Source organism: Equus caballus, chromosome 1 (genome assembly GCF_041296265.1).
Source record: "Equus caballus isolate H_3958 breed thoroughbred chromosome 1, TB-T2T, whole genome shotgun sequence".
Classification (NCBI taxonomy): Eukaryota; Metazoa; Chordata; class Mammalia; order Perissodactyla; family Equidae; genus Equus; species Equus caballus.
Window position 1 is genome coordinate 14185148 of NC_091684.1, and position 19112 is coordinate 14204259.

A 19112-nucleotide genomic window follows, 5' to 3' on the forward strand; every position below is an offset into this window, starting at 1 on the left:
AGGATTTTTGTTTTTAGAAATTTTACTCTTAAAGATGTTTGGCTTGTTGCTCTATAGGGAGTGGAGACGTGGAGAAGGGCGGGATGAGGAGAGGCCTCATAGAAGAGATGAGGATCGACCAAGGCGTTTGGGGGACGATGAAGAGAGAGAGTCTTCCCTTAGACCAGATGACGATCGGGTTCCTCGCCGTGGCATGGATGATGACAGAGGCCCTAGACGTGCTCCTGATGAAGATCGGTTCTCTCGCCGGGGGGCAGACGATGACCGGCCTTCCTGGCGTAATGCAGATGACGACAGGCCTCCCAGACGAATTGGTGAGGAAGACAGGGGAAGCTGGCGTCATGTGGAGGATGACAGACCACCTAGACGAGGACTGGATGAGGACAGAGGAAGCTGGCGAACAGCCGATGAGGACAGAGGACCAAGACGTGGGATGGATGAGGACCGGGGGCCGAGGCGAGGAGGTGCTGATGATGAGCGGTCATCCTGGCGTAATGCTGACGAGGATAGGGGTCCTAGGCGTGGGTTGGATGATGACCGGGGTCCCAGGCGTGGGTTGGATGACGATCGAGGACCTTGGAGGAGTACTGATGATGATAGAATTTCCAGGCGTGGTGCAGATGATGACAGGGGCCCTTGGAGAAACATGGATGATGATCGGATCTCAAGACGGGTTGATGATGATCGGATGCCCAGAAGGGGTGACGACTCAAGACCTGGTCCCTGGAGACCATTTGTCAAACCAGGTAAAATTCTGGTATTCAGAAAACTGGATTGGATGCTTTGTAGACTCTGTTTGGTGTGTTTACAAATAGTGAAATTTTACACCAGCTAATCTCCACTATTCTATAGATGATAGGTAGTAGGTTATTTCAAACAAGGAACAGCTCAAACGACTACTTATATTTTGGTTGTTAAATTAAAAATTTTTTTTTGCTGGGAAGGATTCGCTCTGAGCTGACATCTGTTGCCAATCTTCCTCTCTTTCTTTTCCTCCCCGTAGCGCCAGTACATAGTTGTATATTTTAGTTGTAAGTTCTTCTTTGTGAGCTGCTGCCACAGCATGGCTACTGACAGACGAGTGGTGTGGTTCTGTGCCAAGGAACTGTATCGGGCCACCGAAGTGAGGCCTGCTGAACTTAAACGGCTAGACCATCAGGGCTGGCTCACAAAATACTATTTTTCAACTGAAAAAAAGTGAAATTTTAATGGCTATATGACAGAGACTGGGCTGTATTATTTGTTTCTACATAAACTGGTCTTTTTCTCTTGAATATCTGTAGTGACCAAAAGCTTACCTGAAATAATCCCACACACCAAAACAAATAACTGCACCCCTTTTTCTACTTCAGTGATGCCACGTGCTTTGTTTTCTTTCTGCTTTGTTGGCTGCTTCTCTTCTTCCTGTGCCCACTCTTAATTATAGGTGTTCTTTAGGTTCTGTTCTGGACCAGCCTCCTCCTCTAGATAAATAACGACAAACAAAATATACTTAGTAAACATTTGTGCTCTTGCCAGCCATGGGATTATGTTCATGGGAGGAGCTCATTTCCTTACTTTCTCAGTCTTGGGCCTGCTTATCTTTTCATGTTTTATTATTCTTGAGCAATTGCGTACAAGTTTGTGACTTCTGTTACTATCTTCTCCAGATGGCTTTTTTCCTTACCTTCAGACCTACATTTCCACCTGCATACTGCACAGAGCACGTCTCTACCTGGAAGTGTCACTGACACGTGAAACTCAACCTGTCTGAATTCACACACATACACACATCCCTGCTTCTCCAGAGGCACCACTGTCCATCCAGTTGTATAAGCTGGAAATTTGAGAGTTCTCCATTGCTCTCTTTTTCATTCTTTATGTTAAATCATTTAGTTCAATTCTACCTTTTCAATGTTCGTTAAATTCACCCACTTCTCTGTTCCCCTACATGTGTACTTGGGTCTGGACCACCATCATTCTTAATTTGAACTCTTGTTGCTACTGGTCTCTGCTGGCTCTCCCACCTCTAATTCTTGTCTTTGTACAATAACCAGAGCAATCTGTTCTAAATGCAAATTTCAGTGAGCAGCTTCCTTGCCTTTACCCTTAGTCATTCTGTGGTATGCTCTGTCTCTTCTAGTCTCACTTCATTCTACTGTCAAGCTGTTTGACTTTGGGCAAGCCACTTAACTTTTCTGTGCCACGTGTAAAATGGAGATGATAGTATAGTAGATTCTCATTAATTCATGATAGTTATGTTTTATAAAGTTGCTGTAAATACTGAACCATTGCTCCTAGGGGAAATGCAAGGTTAGGTTCCTCTGAGCTCTCTAGTCACAACATTTTTGTCAACCAATCAATATATAACCTTGTTTTACGTGTTTTTGTTTAAAGGTACCTTATTTATTATATAATATTGATTCATTAACATTGGACTCACGGCCAACAGCACTGTAACTTACTCCTGCATGAAGTTTATTTAACACGTGTTTTCTCCCTAAGGCACGTCCATTGCCGCCTTGTGCTTGGGAACACTAGACAACACTTCAGCACTATGCTTGCGGGCCATTTTAAGCAGTGAAATCACCAAAAAGAGGCACAAAAATGTGAAAATGTGGCACTAAAATAGACCACCCAAAGGACACTTGTTTAAAACGTGAGAGCTGCAGCAAGAAGTCACAGTGTTGCCTTATTGGACCTCAGCTGAGAACCTGCTTGTCAGGCGACTCAAGTAGTTTGCTACTCTGCATGTGTCTGCAAGTGACTGTAAAAGTCCTCAAATGTTAATTCTGGGTTACAAATTTTAGCAAGTGTGGAATAATCTACTTAGAGCTGTGGCTAGGACTGAATTTACAGGCAGAGGGTTTAGACTAGTGCTGTGACACATGGTAACATAAATATTGGTGACAGTACTAATTATAGCCTTGCAGATATAATATGTTTTAATTTGAAATCTCTGCTCCTTTAGCCCTTGTGTGTGTGTGTGTGTGTGTGTGTGTGTGTGTGTGTGTGTGTGTATGTATGTATGTGTGTGTGTTCGTTCATTTGTTTGTTTCTAGATTGGGACATCCTGTGGCTAAGTGAGATACTGGGAAAGGTCAGAGGATTTATCATTGACTGAATGGGTGGTAAATGGGGGAGGGCAGGAATATGAAAAGATGGTGTTTTTGGTTATAAAGGTTATGAAAATGTTGCAAGATACAAATGAACTCATAATGGGGCTCTATAATCTAGATTCTACCCCTCATCCTTTATTTTTTGCTTAAATGAGTTGTCTGTTTACCATCAGATCAGATTTTTATACTTGAAATCTCTGCATACAGAACACTTAATGCAGGTTGTGTAAGTTCCTTATATGTTATATGTTCCTGTAAGTTAGAAAAACAATGATAGGTGGTCATAAATAGGAGCTGGTGATTCTGTGAAATGCGATAAATGGTTTTAGTTTTTTGTTTTAAATGAGGTTGGTGTGTCTTAAATCCACATTTAGAATGGTGATGCATTGATGGTCAACATTAAGATCTTTCAGTCTGTTTCTTGAGCGGAAAAATTCTTTTGCTTCTTTAAAAAATAGGTGGATGGAGAGAGAAAGAAAAAGCCAGGGAAGAGAGTTGGGGTCCACCTCGAGAATCGAGACCATCAGAAGAACGTGAATGGGATAGAGAAAAAGAGAGAGAGAGAGAGAATCCAGATCGTGATGAGAATGACAAGGACCTGGAAAGAGATAGAGACAGAGACAGAGAGAGAGAAAGGGACAGAGAGAGAGATGGGGATCGAGAGGATCGCTTCAGACGACCCAGGTTTGATGCTCATTAAAACTATTTGTGGAGTTAGTTAAGATTCTCTTAAATACTGTTCTGTGTATTCCCAACTATTTTTGGGAAATGGTGCTTCTTAGCCACCCCTCTGAAATTTATCTATTAGAATCATAGTGTAGATTTTAAAAAAATTTTAGCGGTCATCTAATTGAGCCAGTTCCCTCTTAAAGTGAGAAAGTAGAGGCTTGAGCTGTGTGGCTGTCTACAGGTTGTATAACTCTTGGGTAATGGAACCAGTCAAGGTAGCTTTACCAGTCCATTGTTTTTTCCCTGTGGCTTAGGTCAGTTTTATTGCCCTTAAATTATTAAAAGCCCCTTTACTTTTAATAGTAGTAACAGTTCTAGCCTGCTTTCTCTGGTCAAAGTGGCTCTGTGCTAATAAGTCTAGACTAGCACCGTTCAATACGGTTTTCTGCAAGGATGAAAATGCCCCATATCTGTAGTGGCCAGTATGGTAGCCAGCAGTCAGGTTTGGCTGTTGAGCATTTGGAGTATAGTTATGGCTACTGAAGGCATGTCTTGGTTTTATTTTAGTTAATTTAAATTCACGTAGCCACATGTGGGTAATGGCTACTGTGTTGGACAGCACAGATCCAGATGTCCTCATTTGACCTCCACACCTGCAGCATCAGATTGAGATCAAGTTAAGAGTTTAAACTTCATCCTTGTTACATTTGTAAACTTTTTTGAGCACCAACTTGGATATGATATATTCATGTTATATATGTTCATATTATAATTACCCGTGTAGTCTAACAACAGAACTTAACATAGCATTTTGAATGCCTGCAGGGATGAAGGTGGCTGGAGAAGAGGACCAGCTGAAGAATCTTCTAGCTGGAGAGATTCGAGTCGCCGTGACGATAGGGATCGGGATGACCGTCGTCGTGAGCGAGATGATCGCCGTGATCTGAGAGAAAGACGAGATGACAGAGACCGAAGAGGACCTCCTTTGAGATCAGAACGTGAAGAAGGTAAGGATATTCTACACAACTGTGAACTGTTGGACAAGCATAATTTCTGGGGGAATTTTGGGTTTTGTTTAATAACCTCATAAATTTGTATGAACACCAAAAATAATAGATATTTATTCAATTTAGAATTCACAGTTCTCATAAACTTACTCCATGGTTGCTCTGTGAAGTTAGCTTATCTCTAAATTCAAAGTATAGTGGTAGACTTGATTAAATTGGATAGTAAGCAATATATATTGATTAAAATGTTTATGTAAACGAGGAAGCATTCTATCATTTAAAAGTAAGGTTCTGGTAGATGGGCACAAAGTGTAAAACATTCTTTCTCTTAAATTGTACCAATCGAAACTTTAGTAAAAAATACTTCTAATGTTTAAAATGACCATTGCACTTAAGTAAGGAGTTGTCTTACAAGCTTTTAATGTTTTCTTTGTACAACTGGATTAAAAGGGTATTTCTTCTGTTATATAGCCGTTATGAAAAATATTCTAATGGCTAATTTGATGTGAAAATTTTTTCAATAAGAGCCAAAAATCCTTTTAATTTTAAAATTTTCAGCCAGCCAGATTTCTGTCACCTTATCGTAAATTTTTTTTAACCAATCAAGACACTTCCCAGGCCAGTGATTTCTTCTCATTTGTAAATTTGAATTACCTCTCTTAAAGTCCATATGTTGTTTTGAAGTTGTATCAAAATGATTGAAATATATTTAGCTTTTATTGGTTTTTAATGGAGATTGTATATCATTATCTGCAGTACAGGATTTCTCAGTAATTGGAGGCATTCCATTTTGTTTAAGTTTTGTTAAGTCTTAGCCAGTAGAATACAGTACAGGCTTATTCTCTCTCTCTCTTTCTTTTCATTAAACTTTTTAGCAAGTTCTTGGAGACGTGCTGATGACAGGAAAGATGAGCGGGCGGAAGAGCGGGACGCCCCTCGTCGTGTTCCTCCCCCAGCTCTTTCAAGAGACCGAGAAAGAGACCGAGACCGAGACCGAGAAAGAGATGGCGAGAAAGAGAAGGCCTCATGGAGAGCTGAGAAAGATAGGGAATCTCTTCGTCGTACTAAAAATGAGACTGATGAAGATGGATGGACCACGGTACGACGTTAAGTCTCAAGATAATGGGTTCGAACTCATGTGTCACATAGGTTTGATCACATTCGCGGATTATTAGACTTGTGCTTCAACCAGTCTAAATTGGATTCTTTAATGTTGTCTCACCATAACACAAAAAGCATGAACTTGTATTAATCCTATATAATAGATTGATCATGCACCGTATCCACAGAAAGCTGGAAAACCATGCCATTTTCTGGAATTTAAGGTGTTGCATTATTTCATCAATCATTTGTTTACAAAAAAGAAAAATTAAAAAATAAATTTGAAATGTGAATCCTTCAGGTATCGAGTAACACCTGTATCTTGGGTATAGAACTGATATTTTTTCTTTTGATTTTGAAATATCTGATATTAATTTGGAATGAGGTAAGATTCTGTTACAGAAAATATGTTTCAAGACTTTTAAAGCAGGGAGCTGGAACAGTTGTCACACCATTAGCAGTTGAGACATTACCTCTAGGTACTTTGAGGTATTTACTATTAACTACATTTAGGAAGTTTTTATGTTCACTATACATGCAGTAAACATTACAAATGTTGGATACAGTGGGGTTTTCTTTAGATTTTACTTGAGAGAAGGTGAGTATAAAGCAATTTGCAGTCATTATTAATGACAAGAACTGTTCAAGTGTGAATCCAAAAACAGTTAGAGCTTTTAAATTTCAAAGCTTTTGGTAAACTATTGCTGAGTTTTTTTCTGTTGCCAATAGCAAACTGCTTTTCCATTAATGGAGAATTCATGCCTTTCAAGCATTTTAAATATGACAATATTTATAAATGTGTGGTTTGGAGGAATTGTTTAAATTCTTTTTCCTAATTTCCTTTCTCTTCAGGATAGATTCTTTCAACAAGTAATTTGTAGTAATGACTGTGTTGACTTCAATTTTGGAGTGTAGTAGCTATGTTAAAGATTAACTATATGGTCTTATTGAAGCCAACACAGAACTTGCTGCTGTGTTTTTTCTTCAATGATAAATAAAATACTTACCGAATTTCTCTCAGTGTTGATTTGTGGTTATAATCAGTGTTTTGTTTCTAATGGTGAGTTTGCATATTCAGTTGAGTTTACTTCTATTTTGCCAGTGTTATTAATTGTCTCAGTGTTTTGTATCAAAGATAATCTAAATATAACAGAAAGCAAATGTGGCTAGGATATTTCCCCTCAGATGTCCTCCTTTATTAATTGAGGAACTCCGTAGTCTTCTCTGTGAGCTCTTATGCGTGATGTGTGTGTGGGTGTACCATTTTAGATTTTCCCCTGAAATTAGAAAAATCATAACATCAGGGAATGTGAGTTGCAGATTTATAGTGGCTGTAGGCACTTAACATTATTCCTCATAGTGGTGAGAATTCCTGTTGGTACAGCTGTAAGGCCAGAAGAGGGAGTGCTGATGCTTTTTTATTTTCACTAATCAGATGCAGCTTTTTGTGTTTGACGTTACCAGTGATGGAAACCACTTTTTTAAAACATTTAACCTTCTTAATATCTGGTATTTCAACAAGTGGTCTTAACGGTCTTTTGTGAGGAGAGGGCCTTTTCTTTTGTAATGAGTAAAAGAACTTGGGGCAGTACTTGCTCTTAGTCTTTTTTTTTTTTTAATGAAGATTAGCCCTGAGCTAACATCTGCTGCCAATCCTCCTCTTTTTTTGCTGAGGAAGTTGGCCCTGAGCTAACATCCGTGCCCATCTTCCTCTACTTTCTATGTGGGACGCTTGCTGCAGCATGGCTTGACAAGCGGTGCGTAGGTCCGCACCCAGGATCTGAACCGGCGAATCCTGGGCTGCCCCAAGCAGAACATGCAAACTTAACCTGCTGCGCCACAGGCTGGCCCTGCTATGAGTCTTAAGTTAGTAGGGGACTGTACCTGTGACATCACAGGCCCCAACAGGACAGCTCATTTAAGCTGATTGCTTAGATGAGTTATGGATGCACGTCTGATGGTTAGGTTTCCAGGCTGTTGTGCACACCCACCCTTCCTGCCCAGATACTTTCCCAGACATACTGTCCTCCCAAATAAAGTCTTTGTCCTGCGAGTCAGAATCCAGAGCACAGGCTGAGAGCACAGGCAGCTCTGCTTCTGTGTGATCCTGCTCTTGGGTTTCTACTCTTCAGGCCTCACAACCCTGCCCTCATCCTCTAGTATTTATGCACAGGTGTCAGAGGAAAGCTAACAACCAGCCTACTCACTGCTGTGCTAAATGTCTTCCATGTTCCCCGTGGCTTCTGCATTTTTAAATGAGAATATCACTGCTGTTAATATGGAGAGATCTGAGGGTAGAGACAGCAGCCCAACAAAGACTCTGTCCCATTAGTTTTTCCGTAGTGGCTATCAGGAGGCGGGTGGCATGCATCTCCGTGGGATTTTTTGTTAGCGACTACTTGCGTTTTGCTTTTTTACCAAAGAATTTGTATATTGATTTGTAATTTTACAGGTCTAGTTGAAATATATGGGACATTATGGAAGGAATGTTCTTCAAGTTGTGGCTAAGAACAGACTAGAAAGTTAGGACTAACTCTGAAACTTTGCTTTCCTTTGAAGTACACATATATTTGTGATATAATTTTGGCTTACTTATAAATCTGTGCCAAAAGTTGTAATCAAAGTAAATAATTCTGCAGCTTCCAAAAAGGACTTCATAGGATGATTAAAATTCAAATTAAAAGCCACTGGAAATGTCTCTACAGGACAGGCAGGTTGATCTGTCGCTCTAGATTTGGTAAAGCTCTTTTGAGGATTCCATACATCGTTTTGTTTTTAGCCAAATATGCAGCATGTTCTTAGGAAAGCAAGGTAATTTTGTCGCTTTTAAACTTCGAAAAATTGGGTTTCTTTACCTTGAATTTAATTTTGCAAGTTTGTTTCAGATTGAGAATGCTAAGGTTCCTTTTAAATGTGTTAATGTGGTTGATAGACTTTTAATAAGAGGTCTGTAGAAAATTAACTGTAGTAGTATTCTGTTCATCTTTTAACTCCCAGAATTTTATGTTAGCTGGAAAACTGAGGCAAATTTGAGGGGGGCTGATCCCGAGCGCTTTTTAATATAATAGTTGTCTGACTAGTTGAGGGTCTTCTGGATACCTGCCCAGTAATCCCCTGGCTTCAAGATCTCAACTCCACGTTCACCATGTTCCCAGTTCAGCTGAAACAGTAATGGTGTCAGAATGTCCAGTTCATATTAAGCACATCCCCTCACCGAGGGATTCTCATGTTGAAGATGTTAAAACCTCATCCCTGAGACCTGGGAACTGTCTGTAATTTGGCTCTTTTTAAAAATGCCAAGTAGCTGCCTGCGTCTTCCTGTCCTGGAGAACGCACCGATGTGTTTATAGTGACTTGAAAAGTCAGAACACAGCAGTGCTCCCACTGGTCACAGGAATTCGTATTGTCCTGAAAACCACCCAAGAAGCAAAATAATTTAATCTGGCATATTTCCTAGCAAAATGAGAAGTAATTACATGGTTTTTTTGAGCTACTTAAGTTTAGGTCTAGTCATATCTGAAGTTCTTTGGTCTGGGGCTAGACTAGCGAGAGTTAGATTATTTTTTCCTGGCAGAGAAACAGTTTGCCTGCCCCACCCCCTTGTTCTGATGTTCCTTCCTTTGACCAGAAGACTCACAGCTGTCCAGTGCTATATGCCCCAGCCTCTCTTACACCTTCAAAGAAGTGTTCAAACCCAGCTAGCTTGCTGTGGAGGGAGTTTGCTGTTTAACATGGACGTTCAACCTCTAATAGCTCTAAACTCTCCTACTGAGATCTTTATATACTCAGAGCCAATCTCTTGCAGGAATTTTCAGTGATGCATTTTGTGTATTTCAGATGCTTTCATCTTAATTCACTTCTGTTTTGTGGCATTCGGCATGGTGGATTTAAAAGTAGGGTGGGAGGTAAAGTAGGAGTTAAGAACCTTTGCCCAAGGATCAGGTTTAATCTCACTTATGGATAACTCGTGGGATTCCAGAAACAGGTCTTCCAGTGAGAATGGGAATATGAGAGGGGCTGCGTTCCTTGTCTCCAAGCCCCACTCCACAATTAGTTCCTTTAATTAGTAGCTTATTCTGGTTTGAGGACTGCGTGTGCCTAAAGCCGATACAGCCCAGTGTGGAACCCTCTTGAATAGAGGTTATTACATTAACCTTCCAGAGCTCAAAGGATTCCATCTTCCAATCTTCCATTTAGTCTGAGAGGCAACAGCTGGAATGAGCTAAGAACCCTGAAACTGAGCAATTCAGGGTGAATTAATGCTGTTCCTATTTGATCTTAATATTACAAGTCTCTTTATAGGACTGCACATGGGGGGTGGGTGCATAGACAAAAGGCCAAGTAACAAAAGTTATAGGCAAGATTAATGAATTCATATACTGTTACTGTATAAATACACAAGTTTTTTTTTTTAAACAGCACCATTTCCAAGTGTATACACAATATGATTATAACTTGGCACAGTTTTTAAAGGTGGAAAATGCTAGTTCAGTAATAAAGATCTGGTACATAAAAGGATGAGGAGCTGTATTCTACCTGCTACAGATTGTGCATTTTTACACTTCCAGCCAGGACAGAAACAAGCCACAAGGAAGGATACCCATCCAAGTTAATACTGGAAAATACTGAACCTTCAAACTTCTCAAAACGGTGATGCCACTAGGGGCCTGCTTCACCTGAAATTAGAATAGATGATTAAGGACAACTAAGAAATATTACTTGTTTCAAACAATAAAAGTCATTTTGCCGACATTCCTTAAAATCCCGTTTTAAGTTCAGTCAAGAGGCTTTTAAAAAAATATTCTAGACCTAGTAAAGTGCCTCCATTCGTAAAATTAAACATCCAAGATTAGAATGAGACAATTTCATACTGATGCGCATCTAAAATAGGTCGACGTATAGTAAATAAACAGCGCCTCTAAATTGCCGTATTTCAGTACGTGGAATACCCAGCCTTCACCGTCTGGACGTGCACAAACCAGAAACGAGAGAGAAATCAAGATTTCAGCGTCTAGTCTCAACCGCTCTTGGACAGAAAAGTACTCCTTACGGCCGGCCGGCTTGCTTTGAAAAAAAACAGACGACTTTCCAAATTGAGCCAACTCCCAAGCTCCAAGCCTCCCCAACAGCGAGGGAGAGACGGTGCGCAGACCAAAACAGAGAGGGTGGGCAGGCGGCGACCCTGGCGGCGTCAGCGGGCAGCAGAGGGGAGCCCAGGCCCTCAGCGCAGCTTCTTGCCCGGCAGGCCGTCCCTGGCGCTGCGCGGCGGCGGGCGGGCGGCGGGCGGCGGCGGCGCTTTGGAGAGCGGACAGTACTTGATGGTGTGCGCGTTGTCTCCGCTGGCGCCGCACAGGGGACACGTGTAGCGGCGCAGGACCGGGCACAGCACTCGCCCGTCGGGTCCCTTCAGGATGTGGGTGGTGTAGAGCGCCACCGCCTCCTTGTTGTTCCGGCAGAACACGCACACCTGCAGCTCAGGCTTGAGCAGCCGGGCGGCGGCCGCCCCCGAGGCGGCGTGCAGCCGGGGCTCGGGCGCCCACGCCGGGGCCCGCTCGTCGCGCGGCGCCGTCTCGGCGGCGGCGGCGGCGGGTGCGCAGCCCAGCAGCACGGCGGCGGCGCGACCGGCGAACGGGCTCAGCTCCGCGAAGCGCTCCTCCAGCAGCCCGGCCTCGGCGGGGCCCGCGCACAGCTCCAGCGCGCGCAGTTCCAGCGCGCCCCCCAGATAGCGGCCCCGGGAACCCGGCTCGTCGCTGTCGTCGTCCTCGTCTTCGTCGTAGTCGGCCGGCCCCAGCGCCGGCCCCAGCGCCCCGGGCCCGGCCCCCGCGTGGGGAGAACAGCAGGACGAGGAGGAAGAGGAGGGCGGGGAGCCGCCGCCGCCGCCGTCGCCGCCGCCGCGGGCGCAGCCGAAGCGCGGCTCGCCGTCCACCGCCTTGGTGATGAGCGTGGCGAGCCCCAGGTAGTCGTTCCACGAGCTGAAGGGCTGCGGGTGCGCCGGGCCCGGGGCGCTCACGTAGCGGGCGCTGGGCACGAGCGCCATGGGCGGGGGGGCGCGGCCGCGGCGGGGCGAGCGGGGCGCCCAGGGGAAAGCCTCCATGGGCGGGCTGCGGGCCGCGCGCGCCGCCTCCCCGCCGCCGGCGCGGGCCGGACGGAAGGGACGCGCGGAGCCTGCCCGCCGGCCTGCCGCGGGGTGGGGCCGCTTCGCCGCCTTTTATCGGGCCCCGTTCCTCCCCGCCCCCCGGCCTCGCCGCCGCGGCCCTGCCCCCTGCGCTCCCCTGCCCCGGCCACCTCGCCTGCGCCCAGGACGGAGGCGGAGCGGAAGCGGGCGCGCCGGGGGCGGGCGGGCGGCCAGTGCGCGCGCTCCGCTCCGGCCCGCGCGGCTCCCGCGCCCCGCGCTGCGCCAGGCTCGGCAGCTGCGGGCGGCTTTCATTCTGGGAGGGGGCGGGCGAGGCGCCGCCTCGGGCCCCGGCGCTAATTGGCTGCCGACCAGGGCCCCCCTGTGCCACGGGCGCCGCTCCGGACGCTGATTGGTGAATCCGGGGAGGGGGCGTGCCCTGCCCGCGCAGCTGGGACGCGAGGGGAGGGGAAAGTAGAAGCTGAAGGACCCAGGGGGACGGCTGCTGGGCCCGGTCTTCGCCTGAGCGCTGTGCTCTGGGTTTGGAACAGGTGACCGGGCCTCGGTCTCCCTCAGCCTGGTGGTGAGACTCGCCAGGGCCGGAGTAGGCAGGGCTGTGGGGGAATGCCCCAAGGTTCACGCACCCACCTCCCAGCCTCAGTGCCCCAGGACCAGCTTTCAAGTGAGAAGCCCATTCTCCCCTCCCTCTTTCTCACCAGCATCAGCAAGAAAAGCTGTGGGGAGGCAGGACTTGGCGCGGTCGAAGGATGCAGTGTTCAAGTCACAGCGGCCCAACAACCCAGTAACTTCCGTTTGCACAGTGCTTTGGGGAGCTTTCAACTGGGTGAAATCCTTGCACAGACCTCTGAGGTGCGGAGAGGTTATGGTTCTTGCCCTCGTAAGTAGTGAGGGACGCAGCGCTTTCCCACGGCGGGCGCGCAGCCGCTTCCCAACAGGTGTTCGGAAACTGGGTGGCCACTAGCTGGTGACTTAGGTAGGGGTGGGGACTGGGCCAGAAAATCTTCCAGCCCTAGGACAGTGATTGGGGTGTGTGTGTGTGTGTGTGAAGCTCCTCATCCCCGGGGGGCTGTATTAACATGTGGGGTGTATGTGCAATTTGAAAAACAAAACATACTCAGTATCCCAATTTAACACTTTGAAATGAATAAGATGTTTTTGTAAAGATAGAAAAAAAATCAAAAGAGTTTTGATTAGGAGGATGCGAGGTGGTCATGCCCTTCCTAGCAGAAGGAACAACACTTTTTCTTAAAAAATGAAAATTAGGAAAGGTTTTAGGTACTGGGAAGTTCCTTGCAGGGTTCTGTGGGCCCGGGAAAGTGCCCCCTGTGGTGGCCAGGCTGGCAGGCAGAGGGATTCCATGGGGCAGGGCTTTCCTGCCCCTCTCTGGACGTGCTATGGCTATTGAAACAAGGAGACGGGTGGCTGGTGCCGGCAGCCCTCATTAGGCGTGAAGCCATGCTCCCGCATCTGCCTGTGCCCAGTGGATTTAGAATGGCCTGGCAGGGATGCCCAGAACCTAGTGCTGGCACCAGTTAACATTAGAATGAATGCGTGAATCAGAATTCAGCAGTGGGAGGGACCTTTGGGATCACTCAATCCAATCTTACTTTACAGATGAAGAAAACGAGACCCAGACAAGAGAAGGACTTCTTTAAGGTCACACGGTGAATATGTGACAGCCAGAATTAGGACTCAGGCCCCATCACGCCTGGCTTGGTGGCCTTCCTGCTACACCATGGTCCCCGAAGATATTTCAGACTATGAGTGTGCCTGCATCAGCAGAAATCAAGTGCAGAACCAGGGCAAACTGAAAGAAGAGAAGTGAGATGGGGCAATGTGCCTTTGGCTTGGGCCCCTGCCCTCCGGGAGCAATCTAGGGGCCAGGTGGCAGCACCAGGAAGGACTTGAGGCGGTAACGCGATGCCTGTGCTGGCCACCTGTCCGTGTGAGGGCTTGAAGGTATGTTTTTCTGTCTCTTCCTCACCTCCTACTCCCTAATGGTTGATTTAGGTCCTGAAACCAGACAGTAATATTCTGCATTTGCCAACCCAGTTCCTTTTTCAAGTTTGTGTTGGCACTCAAGTTAAAAAGCCATTCCTTTATTTCCTCCCCCTCTCCCACCAAAAATAAATAAAAGAGCCCGAATGGCGTGGGGCCCCTGCAGACGCGTGCAGGTTTGCTGACACTGAACTCTGAGCTCTTACCATGAAAACGCCGGCCCCTAGAGTGGTATGAAGATTATTATTCTATAAATGGAAAATTCCACTCTGTTCGCGCAGCCTTGCAGCCCGCATACTTTCAAGGTATGCAGGCTTTTCAAGCTCTGAGGAGTAAGTGCCACCGTTCTGAGAAAAACTTCTGCAAGGAAAGTTTAAAACCGCTGGCTCCCGTGTCTGATCCCCCTTGGTCAGGCCAAAGAGAGGAAGGAAATAAGTGAGGTCTTCTTCCCTCTCCCCACGTGATTTTTAGCCTTTGTGGGTTTACGAGGGGAATAAAACTTCTAAGTGAACCGGAATAAGAACAGATGCCTTGATGTGGAGCTGCAGCGTGGGTGGGTGGCGATCATGGCATGGAGATGCCCTGGAAAGAGGTGGAAGGGAGCTCCTGTGTCCTGGGGGTCTAGCTACATGCTGCCTCCCCAGGCCGCCCACCTGATCTGCCATCGGCCTTGCCTGCGGTCGGTGTTGGCCTGGTAAACAATGCTGGAAGTGGAGGCAGAGTGTGTGAAGGCTGGTGCGTCCCAGCCCATGCTGGCCAGTACGCTGAGAGTCTTTGCTGTTAGTGACCATTGAAAGTTCCGAGTGGGTGCCTGCTCCAGCTTTGGGTTAAATAAACAGTTCCTTTTGTCACTAAGCACGGGCCTCAGCCTGGCCATGAGCTCTCCAGCTCTCTTTGAGGTGGTGGAACTGACTTCAGAGATGTTCTTAGCACCTCGATGAAGGCTGCCTGCCTTTTTTCCCTTTCCAGAAGTCTGAAAGGAAACAGAAATAGCCAGAGCGTGAAAGTTTCTTCAAGGGACACCCTCAGATTGGTGGGGGCAGGAAGACAGGTCAGGACGGGCCTCAGCGCAGAGGTTAGAGGGTCTTGCTCAGTCTCTTCTGGAAGAGGGCCTGTGTGGCACAGGCAGAAGGCTCTGGCAGGGTGGGGGTGGCTGTTGGGAGGACTGCCTGGGCTCTGCATTTCCACCTCTCCGTTGCCCCCGGCCTCCAGGCGGGCCATTTCCTCTGCTGGCAGCAGAACTGAACCACGAGAGGCAGCACACAGGCCTCGGGCGTCTTGAGGCTCTTCAGAAACATGAGGTCAGCCCTGGGGAATGAGGCAGGTTGGCGGGTGTCCAGGCAGCTACAGAGATGCTGTTTGTCAGGCTCCGGGCTCCTGCTGCCTTGCTTGCTGGGCTCCGTGGAGGGACAGGAAGTGCTTTCGCTCCCCAGCCCTGGGGCTGGGAGGTGGTGAGGGGCATCTGGGCACCGTGGGGGCTCTCTTCTGTGATGGCATTGACTTTCTCCATATCATGCCTCTGGCCAAGCTCAGAGAGTCCTGGAGATGGGACTCCTGCCCCTTGGGGACTTAGAGTTGACCACAGTAAGTTGAGAAGCCACGTGCTCAAGGGATGGGCTGCTGGTTTTCATCCTGGCTCTTCTGCAAAGTCGCATGTGGCCTTGGACGAGGGACTTAAGCACTCTGCTCTCCAGCTCCTTCCTCTGATCTTAAGGGGGCTCATCCAGTAAAGTGGCAGCCACTTTCCCCTTCTTGCTGACTTACTCTAGTTGTGGGCGAGTCCCTCCCTGCCTTAGAGGATGAGCTGTGACGGGGGAAGCCCACAGAAACATCCCGTTTCCCTTGGGCATGATTGAGTTAGGGGAGGGCTGGTAGCCCTGTTCTGGTGCCTGAGATATAAGGGGAGGTCTGTCAGGACTCTGCGGGGAGTTTGTTCCATTGTTTAAAAAGAAAAAAAAGGACCAACAGGGGCCGGCCCAGTGGCGCAGCGGTTTAGTTCGCATGTTCTGCTTCGGTGGCCCGGGGTTCACCGGTTTGGATCCCCACTGCAGACATAACACTGCTTGGCAAGCCACGCTGTGGCAGGTGTCCCACATATAAAATAGAAGATGGGCACGGAAGTTAGCTCAGGGCCAGTCTTCCTCAGCAAAAAGAGGAGGATTGACAGCAGATGTTAGCTCAGGGCTAACCTTCCTCAAAAAAAAAAAAAAAAAAAGAAGGACCAGGAGCCTCACCATCTTCTGGTCACCAGCAGGTTGTGGAACTGAGGCAGCCCTGAGGTGACAAGTCTTAAGGACAAAAAGCTGGCAAACTGGTGGTGGCCGACCACAAAAGTTACATATTAAAAAAAAAACCTCGGGACATTTTTGTTGATGACTTGGTGATTTGTTACACAAGATAATTAAATGTCTTTATTGTTCCAGCCACTACAAGCCAAGTGTTTTTACTTGCAGCTGAATTCATTCTGATTGGAATGTGTAGTACTATGAAAAAAAATGCATTTGGCACTTCTGTCAAAAAAGTAGGATACAGTATTCTGGCCTGAGGGAGGTGACCCCCATGTCTGAATGGTGTGTGCGTGTGGACAAAGGCTGGAAGGACACACAGAACTGAGAACAGGGACTTTACGGTGTCTCGTCCCTCATCCACGCTGCCTCGTGCTGAGTACTGACTCCCAGCTGAGAGTCATCGTAATGATGCCACCATCAGACCAGGTGCTTGAGACAGCACTCCCATATCCTCCAGCCCCTCACAGCTGCCCCGGGAGGCGGCGGCTGCCTCAGCCTCATGTTAGAGGTAAAGGGAAGACTGAAGAGCTCGTGAGCCGCAGGCCTCAGGCTTAACCCTGTGTCCCCCTCGCTCCAAAGCTGGGCCTGCACCCTCTCAGATGCAGTGGTTATCCTCTGGCCACGGGGCTTCTGGGGCCCAGAGGGGGGAGCCTGGCCAGGAGCAGGGGTCAGAGGGGGCAGGAAGAGGCCATGCAAGGATCTGGTGGGGGCACAACTAGGCACATTCCCCACTGTGTCAGAGGTGGCCCCCCAACTCCGTTTAGAAGTCTGTTTATCCAGTGGTGGGTCCTTTGGTGCAGGAGTAATGCTTTCTCTTTGTGACACACCCTCTCTCCTCCCAGCCCTGTGATTTCTGTTAGAAATCTGGATTGTCCCAATTTTGTTTAAAGTAGGATGGGCCTGGAGGCTGACAGCCTGAAAGGCAGATGTCCTGGGGCTGGTGATGCTGATGATAATAGTAATGAATCATTGTAACTCGCAGGTGGGAGCCCTTGCAAGGCGCTGAACAGGAACTCCTGTCATTTCTTCAGTCCTCCCAGCAGCCCTATGATACCCATTTTACAAGAAGGAAAGTGAGGTTTGGGGAGGCTAAAAGTGTGCCCAGCTCGTTAGTGGGTGGCATTTCTCCAAGGCCTGTACTGGGAGCCACCGCGCTTCCTTGACCACAGACAGTCATTCTGTTAGAATTCACTACGTCCTGCCCCCTCACTTCCTCATGTGCTTCCCTAAATGGCCATCAGCCTTCTCTTGTCTTCAACCCCTGCTGTCTGCAAGGGAGTGAAAGGTGGGGCCCCTAGTGGAGGAGTTCTACATAAAATGGTGAACTCTAAGGTCAAGGTTTTTCTCCAGTGGGTCTGAGGGCTGAGGTGGGGGTGGGGGAAAGATGAGGTCAGTGAAGGGGATGAGACCAGACTGCCAATAGGGCCGCTGTGTATGGTTCTGCAGGTTGTGCCCTGCACAAGAGCTTCCCATCTAAGGGGGAGCCTTTCACTTCATAAACATGGTAAAATGTATATGAGTGAATCTACAATAGTTTTCTGGCAGATCTGGAGTGAAGTATCTTTTTATTTATTTATTTTTGGTGAAGAAGATTGGCCCTGGGCTAACATCTGTGGCCAACCTTCCTCTTTTTGGTTGAGGAAGATTGTCGCGAGCTAACATCTGAGGTAGTCTTCCTCTGTTTTGTATGTGGGATGCTGCCAGAGCATGCCTTGATGAGCGGTGCAGAGGTCTGCGCCTGGGTTCTGAATTGGCGAACCCTGGGCCCCGGAAACAGAGCATGCAAACTTAACAACTATGCTACTGGGCCAGCCCTAAAGTATCTTTTTCTAGTGGAATCAGTATATTATGACAATTTTCTGATGGATGGAAAAAGATGTCTGTGGAAGAAGTGCTTTTTCCTGATTCGCCCAAAAGTCCAAAGCTTTGGCTCTGGGTGGAGGTGTGAAACGCTAAGCTTCCTGAAAGCAGGCCTCACATTGGCTCTTAGCCAGGTGCCTGCGGGCCTTTCTGAGGCCTCAGGTGCAAGCGCCTCCTCATTGAGCTGACCAGGCGGGTGCCGGGCGCAGTTCCGCCCTGGTGGTTACAGGTGGATTGGTGGCTCCGTTGGGATTAACGTTTCTAAGACTGCTCATTTTAGACATCTCCCAGTCTTCCCTGACTTGCCCTTACATTATCCCAGCTGTCTCGAGTTCCCTAGGGGTTTCTGGTGCCCTGAGGTGCCTGTCCATGAGCTGGCAGATGCGTCTGTCCTGGAGCTTCTATGGCTTAGTGACCAGAAAGCAGGGTGGTGGCCTAGGTTGGTGTAAATTGAGTTGCCCCGAGCAAGTCATTTCTCTTTTCTGGACGTCAGTTTTCTCTCATTTCAGAGAATTGAGTGGCCTAAGAGATGTCTTCGTCCTTTCCAGTTCTAAAGGTCATTTATTCACCATTGACACCTGGGACTGAGTGGTGACTGAGACTGACATCCCTCTGAGCATGGGGCTTTCTCCATAATTGGGCCACAGGCAAGCAAGCAGGTGATGGGGCTTTGGTGGGAGCTGTGTTAGTTTCCCGCTGCTGCTGTAACAAATTACCACCAACATAGTGGCTTAAAACAACACACACTTATTTCCGTAGTGTCTCGCTAATTGAGCTGAAGCTCCCTAATTGACGGTTCTGGGGTCAGAAGTCTGAAACGGGTCTCACTGGGCTAAAATCAGGGCTGTGTTCCTTTCTGGGGGAGAAGCTGTTTCTTTACCTTTTCCAGTTGCTGGAGGCCACCTGCCTGCATTCCTTTGGCGCCCGGCCCCCTTGCTTCTTCAAAGCTGGCAACAGC

At 47.5% G+C, this 19112-nt stretch overlaps 2 protein-coding genes and 1 long non-coding RNA gene across 3 annotated transcripts in view; 2 read left to right on the plus strand and 1 right to left on the minus strand.

Moving 5' to 3' along the window:
• EIF3A (eukaryotic translation initiation factor 3 subunit A) overlaps positions 1-6890 on the plus strand; it is a 33459-nt gene extending 26569 nt beyond the window's left edge. The window contains exons 19-22 of the mRNA XM_023638589.2: positions 58-746; positions 3557-3782; positions 4593-4774; positions 5650-6890. Coding sequence (XP_023494357.1) covers positions 58-746; positions 3557-3782; positions 4593-4774; positions 5650-5885 — 1333 coding nt within the window. The 3' untranslated portion in view covers positions 5886-6890. The remainder of the gene's footprint in view (positions 1-57; positions 747-3556; positions 3783-4592; positions 4775-5649) is intronic.
• A 3336-nt stretch (positions 6891-10226) lies between these two features.
• Positions 10227-12107, minus strand: NANOS1 (nanos C2HC-type zinc finger 1). Its single transcript, XM_023638593.2, has one exon. It carries the CDS (start codon positions 11967-11969, stop codon positions 11097-11099), a length of 873 nt encoding a protein of 290 aa, XP_023494361.2. The 5' UTR covers positions 11970-12107; the 3' UTR covers positions 10227-11096.
• Positions 12108-12758: 651 nt separating this feature from the next.
• Positions 12759-19112, plus strand: part of LOC138923167 (uncharacterized) — an 88519-nt gene continuing 82165 nt past the window's right edge. Inside the window, exons 1-2 of the long non-coding RNA XR_011436402.1 lie at positions 12759-12885; positions 13623-13967. This is a non-coding gene — a long non-coding RNA (uncharacterized lncRNA). The remainder of the gene's footprint in view (positions 12886-13622; positions 13968-19112) is intronic.